The 9,020-nt window shown below is 35.2% G+C and overlaps 1 protein-coding gene across 2 annotated transcripts in view; it reads left to right on the plus strand.

The window, feature by feature from the left end:
- LOC137401741 (cyclic nucleotide-binding domain-containing protein 2-like) overlaps positions 1-4,941 on the plus strand; it is a 67,660-nt gene extending 62,719 nt beyond the window's left edge. For both annotated transcript variants that reach the window (XM_068088209.1, XM_068088210.1), the window contains 3 exons: positions 1,343-1,402; positions 2,928-3,051; positions 4,814-4,941. In XM_068088209.1, the coding sequence (XP_067944310.1) occupies positions 1,343-1,402; positions 2,928-3,051; positions 4,814-4,926 (297 nt within the window). In that variant the 3' untranslated portion in view covers positions 4,927-4,941. The remainder of the gene's footprint in view (positions 1-1,342; positions 1,403-2,927; positions 3,052-4,813) is intronic.
- Positions 4,942-9,020: the final 4,079 nt, after the last annotated feature.

Consider the following 9,020-nt stretch of genomic DNA (forward strand, 5'->3'; position numbering starts at 1 on the left):
GCGATATTCTAATGCGCATCATTTGCGAGGGCGGTTTCCATCATTCGCAAGCATGATGGATTCGATAAAGAATTGCGAATAGCAAAACTCGCTTAGCTTGCGGATTTATGCTGTTTCATGATGCGGTTAATTTGCGGATTGGATCAAATTTGTGCATCGTGGAAACATGGTGATAAAGATAAGCATTTGTTTATTGGAAACTAAACCTCCGAGTGATGAGAGGCTCCTTGCTCCGTTGATTAAATATGGCTCAAGCCCAACAGCTCGGCAGTTTCTGCAATCCAGTTTAGTTCGTTTGAAAAGGAGCTACTGGGATTTGAACCTCCGATCTCTAGTTCTTCCCGTCTGCTCAAGTTCTATATCTCCGTGTTAAACCATAACTGTCATGTACAAATTTTATCGTATATTCGAGGTAAATCAGCCACGCTGATTCCGATTTTGTACTCAAAATAATGATTAGTCTACTAACCTTCAAAGTAATTTAGGCTTTTTTAAAGCGTTTCAATATCCGTTTCGAAAACAACACAATCGGCATTACAAGCTCCGCCCATAAATATGTGACGAAACCTAGCTTTTTCAAGAACAGAAGTTAGGAATGTTTAGTCCGATTTAGAATAATAGAGATGGGTGTTCTAAAACCCAATATTATCCATATCCAGCCTGAAAAATAATTTTAGTTTTTTTATAAAAAGTATGTAAACTATTTAAAATTGCTCGTAGCTTGTTACATGATGTTTAAATGGGCTGAAGGCCGAGAAAAATGAGCTCAAAAAGCGGTTTTATCACAAGCTAGCGTTTTTATCGCGCTTTTTAAATATGCAATGCTAAATAGCTTATGTACCTTTCAGAAAAGACTGAGATTATTTTTAACGCTGAATTTAGATATTAATACATTTTAAAACACCCATCTCTACTATTCTAAATCGGTCTAAACATCCCTACGTAACTTATTTCGTAAAAAGCTAGGTTACATCACGTATTTATGGGCGGAGCTTGTTGTGCCGATGGTGTTGTTTTCGAGACCGATCTTGAAACGCTGTAAAAAGCTTTCATTACTCTGAAAGTTAGTGGACTAATCTTTATTTTGAGTACAAAATCGGAATCAGCATGTCTGATTTACCTAGTGAATACGATAAAAGTTGTTCGTGACAGTTGTGGTTTAAGGCCCTCATGTCTAGTCATGTTTTTTAAGATTTACTCTACTTGGTGCATATTTTTCTTTTCTTTCGTGTTTTATCTGTATCAAGTGTGAAGTGTAGAACTTATCACTGTTTATGCTGTATTCTCCGGCATCTTACCAATCATAGGAATAAAGTTTGATGCATCCTAATAACTGTTTCAGGGTTTAACCAACATCAAGTTTGATGAGTTTATGGAAAACAAAAGCCTGAATGTCAGCTTGGTAAGTATCAAGGCCAATCATTGATTTCGTATCAACGATAATAATCCGCAGCAGCGTTGTGAGCTGTCAGCGATTTTCGGCAACGGATATTATATTTTGTTGTCTGAAATATCTTACAACAATGTCACAAGCATTATTGTCACAAAGTGGTGATGCAATGTGACAGGTTCGAGATATCTGGTGTTGTGATTGTATCCTGATGTCTGCACAAGGCTAAGAGTTAAGACGTCCGGGTGTAATATTGCGGCTAACTATGTATAAGTAATAATATGCAGGAGATTGCTGTGAGTGTATGATATAATCCTTTATTGCTGACTTGTAGCCATGCACGCTGTAAACTGAATTCTTCCTTCTGGTGAACTGCTGCAGTCAGGCTATTTATACCTCCTTACAATTATTCTAGAAACTTCCAGAAAATCCATTCAGGAAAAATCTAGTAATAGAACAATGCTTCTAAATTTATGATCATGACTCATCAGCGTATTGCGCAATAGCTATTGTCCTGCTATAACATTGTTTATGATACTATATACAGCACTCAGAATCTGTGACAATTATAATGATATGTTTTCTCCTTTATTTGCTACCTTTTTTAAAAAGAATGATGGTCTGTCAGAATAGCCAACTAGTACCATAAAATATGTGTTTTATGGTGTTTCAGATAATATAAAATGGTATTATTTATAATATCTAATAATATGTTATAATGTTTGTAGGCCTATATTCTAGCTTTCTGCTCATGAAGTTTCTTTTTTCATCATTTATTTTTCTTCAGAACTAGTTTGAAAATTTACAAAATTTTTATTTCTGGAATGCCTGCATAAAGAATGCTTACGCTTTTTAAAGTGACCGCTTGAAATTTCGATGAAGTTTTAGCCTGACACTTTCTCACGGAATCCTACCAGTTCACAAAACTGTTGGGATATTAGTGCGTATTCTTTCATACGCTGATTTTTCTGCAGGATAAAATTATGTGCAGAAGTACAGTGTATAACTTATGATCAACTACTCAAAGGTAAGACTAATAACGATCATTACTATAACACAAGCCCTGTCTGTGTCAGTAGCCACAGCTGGAGGCTGGGAAAAAAGATTGCATCACACAGGATTTGAACCCTTGACATTCAGCTTGATAGCTTGACAACATTTGTGCCAATCGACTGCCTTCCAGCATTTAGGAATTTTTATGCAGATGTTCATCTCTGAACTTTATTGCAAATGTCTGCGGTGATCGGCGCCTCCATTCCCATTTCATCGCTGATAGCCTTGTTGTCCTGCCACCGGTGGTTTTAATTACGTTTTTTATGTTTTTAGTTACGACTTTTTTAGTTTTTTATTATAGTTACGTACGGTTTTAGTTATTATAATATAACCGAGCTGAGAATGAGCACAATATTACTGTAAAGACACTGTACTCCATGTATGTATGACCACATGAGATGTTAAAGGATGCTTCATGTAATCATATATTTGAAAAGGAAATACGTTAGTCTGTGTTTGAACCAACTTTCCCTTTTTGTTACAGGTTAGTCGAGGTGCAGAGTGTGTCATGGTAGAGAAGCAGTTTTTTATAGACAATGCTCCACAGGAGGTTAGGCATGCCGTGATGTCTCTAGTACGTCCCTACCCTGAGATAGAGGTTTTACAAGGTAAGCTCTAAGGCTAAAACTAGTAGAATTGTCTGTTCATTTATACAAAACTTTAGGAAATGATATGTTAACCTTTCAACCCTAACGGCCGCTTTTGCAGCCGTACATAGTGTGTGTGTGAAACCCCAGTGGCCGCAAAAGCGGCATTGACAAGACTCTGTTTACAAAAGCTGTTTCTAAGTAACAGCGTAAAGTAATCAAATTAATTCTTGCTCAGGATGTTAGACCAGAAATCTTACTTCCATTTGTAACATTTTTCAAAGATATTTATCTACTTCCTTCATTGTAATAACAAATCTTTATTAGGACGATATTGCAGAAAGTCAACACGACTCGTTCGTTGGTAGGTAATAAATGACTGCAAATAGAGAATTTTATGATATTAACTATAGTTTTCTAGTATATATTGAGTCATGAAATGATGATGAGCATGTGCTCGATGGATATAATATGACTAAAGGTTTTTTTTAGTTTTAGCCCGAATAATGATGAAGTGCTGTTTTTTTATGTTTGATGACATTTGCTGTTGGATGCCCGACTTTTTTTACTAGTGTTTGACCAAATATCATTGTATTATGAGTACATTTACATATATTTAACAAAAGTTTAATAACTTCGGATTGTTGGACAAATTGCTCAGGGTTACTGACACGCATTGTCAAGAATGGCCAGGGTTCAAAGGGTTAATCCATTGGGTTGCAGTAAGTGACAAGGTTATAGGTTATAATCATTTATGTGGTTTAAATATTCATTTTGGGTAAATTGGGAGTTCGTGGAGTTGTGTATTCCAAACAATCGTTGATAAATGAGGGCAGTGTTTTTGATGATTATGTCAGAATATACAGTGCTGCAAAAACTTATGGCAACCCTCTAGTTCTTTGTTGATAGAAGGATCTTATCATATCTCATCTGACCTTAGGTCAAAGTGCATAAATCTTTGCATCTTTTTCTTTTTGCTTGAAAAGTAATTAAAATACTTGAAAAGTCATCTTTTCGCATAATTACATGTAGATGAAAGTATTTTGACGGCAAAAGCAGCATACAGAACAAGACTCAGAGTAACATGTCAACCATTGCATATTATATATTTGTTTATTTAAAAGAAATGCAAGAAACACCAGTGGAATTTAGCAACATGCAGAAATATCTCAAAGCAAACAGCTGACTGTAAATTTGTGCTCAAACTCATCATGTCATTCCAAAGCTTTTAGCAGCATGAAACGCGTGTCAGGATTTTTTTGAATGAAGACAAAAGAGTTGGTATTTAAATTTTCAATTGCATATTTGAACTGCTCATAAATTCTGTTTAAAACTGATATATAGAGTTTAGTTCTGGTGATTTCTAGCGCAGCAATCTAAATGAAACATAACCTATGTCATATCGTTTAGAGAGTTGCCATAACTTTGCTCAGCTCTGTAGCTATAAATGCCTTCTGAACATGTATATGCTACAAAATCAATGCTTTGTAGGCTGCAATAGTCGACCACCTACAGTCAAACAAATACTTTTAGTAAATGGTAAAATGTAGTTATCGGATTCGCCATTAGCTCATCCTATGATCCGTAAAGTATTTGTGGTGTTAATTGATTACATCTAGAGTTGTTCAAAGAGGATGTCAACCATAGAAAAACTATATGTCAAGAGCGACAATAATTTTAGCTAAATACAATGGCTTTGTCAGACTGACTGAATTAACGCCTTGTCATAATATTCTCACTGGACTCAGTAGCAATTGCTTATAATCTGTCAACACTTTTTCAGGAAATTTAGAACTGAAGACTGGGTGGGAGGAATACAGAGAAGATGTATTTCAAATGTCACAAGAACGAATTGCTGAACGAAAAGCTTTGATGCATGCTTCATTCCCTGTTTGAACTCAACTCGCTAAGGTCACACTATTTCTCTATGTTTAGAGTTTCCTTGAGATGAATGCTCTGATTCTACTGAGCCGTGACCTGTTTCCAGTGATTAGCCACACGTTCAGCTGTATTTTTAGTTTATAGTGAACTGTCAAGTTAAAAATAATTATATGGTTTTTTTACCAAGCAGGTATTGGCTTCGATTAAATAGTTTGATAATGGTACTAGTTCAGGCACCCTGAAGCTTTTCTCTGATTCTATGGTTTAAGGTTTCGCTCAAATATTTTAAAATCTTGTTTGAAAAACTCATTTTTTCGATGAACAAATCTATTTTTTGCCGCATATTTGTCTCAAGCTTTTCGGGTCTCATCTAGTTTTGTGTGGCGTGACAGATTATTTTTGAGATTCTCTTACAAACTTGCTTGCATTTCAATTTAACAATTATTTTTTAGAAAACTATTTAAGTATTTGTTTATTTTTGTACTAGATGCACTCATGTGTTCTGATGACTGATCAAGGCTCTCACATGCCTTGCTCTGGAGTTATAGCTATAACTTCCTGTTTAACGTGATTAGCTGTTTTTGACTAAATTAAGCAAATGTTCCTGAAGTATTGAAATTTTTGATCAGTACAGAAAAAATACAACAAAATTTTAATAAAAAATATTACCTAATTTTGATCTGTGTGCAGTTTTAAAAGAAATTTTTATATTGAGGTTGTTCAAGTCTGGAAAATAAATTTAGTTAAAGTTGTCTCATCCTAAAAGTAGTAAGGTAACTTTCTCAAGTAGCGAGTCATCATGCTTTGTTGTAAAGGTCTGATATTACATTGCAACTTCTCATCAAGGCTTGATGTCACAGTAAAGCTTTGTGTTATGTTGAAAGTGGAGAGATCAGTGGTCTCTCGTATGTCTAAATAAAATAGCAGATGTTTACTCTGCTACATATGTTCTTTCAACTATAGATATATTCACCAATACGCTGGTAGCCCCATGCGCTCTGAGAGGGTGTCATGTGTAATAACTATATGAATAGTTATTCTTAACTATGGGAAGATGATTGAGCGGGGCAAAGGAAGTGCCCCGAGCTTTGACTCCGAATATCTGGGTTCAATTTTTGTGTGGTGCATATGTTTTCCTAATGCTTGTAGCATGGTATCAGACAGACGGATGGACACCGCTCTCATTACAGTGAAAATTGTACAATTTGTATTCTAGTGAGTTATTTCGTTTAGAATGAATAGTTTTTTTTTCAGTACATTTCTAATCCGATTATATTATGATCAGTGTCATGATGTTATCAATTTGATAACTTTGTAAAAGGTAAAAGGGTGTTCAGCTCAAAAGTGTGGTTCCCATAAAGCGGCCAGACCCCGGCAGTAATCTCGCGCAGCCAAACACTTGCGGCGCTAGACTTGTCGGCTTATATTCACGTAAAGCAGCGTCGCTGATGATTGCGTAATAATGGCTGCTCGCCATGCCGTTTTGAAAGCGCTGACCTTCACCTGCACATTGCATTTCATGAAGGTTTTGCCTGCTGCGCCTCGCAAAAGTTGAACAATGCACAACACTTGCATTGACCACCAGAAACTACATGCTGTACTCGGCGCGTAAGGTTCCTATTTTTTTCGTGGATAGCCCTGTTATTCTGCCACAGCACTTTAGTGGGAACCAGGCTTAAGAGACATTCCAAACAAACAGCAATATATTAAACCTCCAGACTGATAGCATGGGTAAAAAATATTGAAGTTGACGTAAGACAACATATTTACTTTGCGTTATCACTCTTTTAGGTAGACGATTAAGTTTTAGTAGGATGCAGTAAGTGATCTGATTGGTCAAGAACGTCTTCATCTTTATCTCTTTCCAGGTGTCGGTTGGCTCTCCTTATCAGAACCATCCATTTTAATCATGGCCTGTTGTTTAATCATGTTCAAAGGGAATCACCATTTGAAGGTTAACATATCATCACGTCCTTTGAAGGTCACCCTTCCCCCTACTTGCCCAGCCTAAATTTCTTGTCGTGTAAATTTGTAGATTGAATTGATGTTTTACCGCTAAAACTTAATTACAGGTAGTCGTCGACTTAGGAACTATGCGACATATGTCCACGCAACTTTACCGCCACATTCGTGGGAAGGTCAGGCAGGTCAGTGCGAGGCGTAGCCTAGGCCGTTCTTCGTTATTTTCATAAAGCTTTTTCGTTGTTTTTCGTCAGTGCGAATTTTTTGGCACACGATATCAACAATAATTTATCTCGAAATTAAAATTCGGCGATTTGTGTGCTGATTATATACGTTATTAAGAGATATCTTGCTCGCCATGGCGAGTTCATCGTTATCCATTATGGTAAAAACGGATTCGCAAACAGATAAATGATAAAATATTGGTTAAAAGTATGAAGTTCACTAAAATACATATGAAAACTTCTTTCAAGTATGTGTTTAGTAAGCTAAATTCATTGAGGTTACATCAAAATCGGCAGAATATACAGAATTTACTTACGTCTGAATTGACTTATAGCTGGCAGAAACAAAACGCATTTGTAAATCGACCACTAGCTGTATTTTATAAAATGGTGACTTTTTCTAACAGCTATTTACATATGATTAACAAAACATTTAATACTAGCTCAGATTTATAGTTCAGTTTTTTTACATGCAATGTAAAAAAACATAACTTGTCTCTACTCGTACCTATAACTTCTATAAGGAAAAATACAAAAAGCTTGTAAGAAATAAAATTGGGGATTACTCAATCTCTCACATATACTTTTTGAAGTTTCTCAAAAGATTGAAATTTTGTAAGCAAAAAATGTAAAGTGCTTGTGTTTGATCAAAGGTGTCTAGTCTATAGTAACTATAAAACCTTTTCTTGATAACTACCTCATTAGTTTAGTGTTGGTATTTTGTTCCGGTTTGTTCATTTAACTTTTACCTAGCTTATAAGTTTTATATCTTAAGTTATATTTTCTATAGCTTTATTTGACAGTTTATCATGCTACGTGGTTATTTAAAGTCGTTAACCTTGGCCTCTGGAACAAATTCACCGTGTTTTCATCAAAATACTTTAGGCTTTGACCTACAATGCATGTATCGCAATGTATTAACTTCATATCTCGAGGTTTAAATGTACTAACTTCATACCTCAAGGTATAAATATGCTAACTTTATATATCAAGATTTAAATATACCAACTTCAAATCTCAAGGTTTAGATATACTAATTTCATATCTCAAGGTTTAAATATATCAGCTTCATATCTCAAAACTTAAATACAGTCAAACATGGATAATTCAAACTTCACGGGACCGAGCGAGTGTTCGAGTTATCAGAGTGCTCAAGTTATCAGAGCACTGTCACAAGTCCATGTATTTATTTATTTATTTATTAGTAGATACATGTACATATACAAACTATAATATAGGCCTAAATCAAAAGCATAAATGGCTTGTTTCAAATTAAATGCTTTTAATGTAAAGTTTAAAACTTTTTTATCAAAAAGTATAGGAGATTTTTCTATCAGTTGAGATTGTTTTGTTGTTTGAGGTAATGTTATTGCTAGGACGTTTTTTAGATTAAAATTGACAAAACTTGATTGTTGTTAAAATGCTCAGAAGAAAAGACATCTTTTTCTTTTGAGCATTTTAATCGAGATTAATTTTGCCGATTTTTCTTGAAGTTTATGCGAAGGTCACCTCACTTTTCCATGCCTCCGAAAGGCGATCGCTAAGCGGATGTTTGGTGAAAATCAAAATTCACTGAACCTTTAGAAAAGTCGTTGACAAAAATATTTTGCCGACGGTGGTAATAACGACGCCTATGATTTACGAAAAGTTGAGGTTTACCTCTATGACTTGGAATAAAGTGATTTTCTAAAGCGATAACAACCGTCTCGGTAGCCGTTTGGCAAAAAACTGTTCGAGTTAACAGAGTTGAAGTCGAGTTATCTATAGCAATTTATCATTACATGGGAACGGACCAAAGAAACCGTTTGAGTTAACCATGTGTTCGAGCTATCCGTGGGCGAGTTATCCATGTTTGACTGTATACTAACTTTATATCTCAAGGTTTAAATATACTAACTTCATATCTTAAGGTTTAAATATACT

Source organism: Watersipora subatra, chromosome 8 (genome assembly GCF_963576615.1).
Source record: "Watersipora subatra chromosome 8, tzWatSuba1.1, whole genome shotgun sequence".
Lineage (NCBI taxonomy): Eukaryota > Metazoa > Bryozoa > Gymnolaemata > Cheilostomatida > Watersiporidae > Watersipora > Watersipora subatra.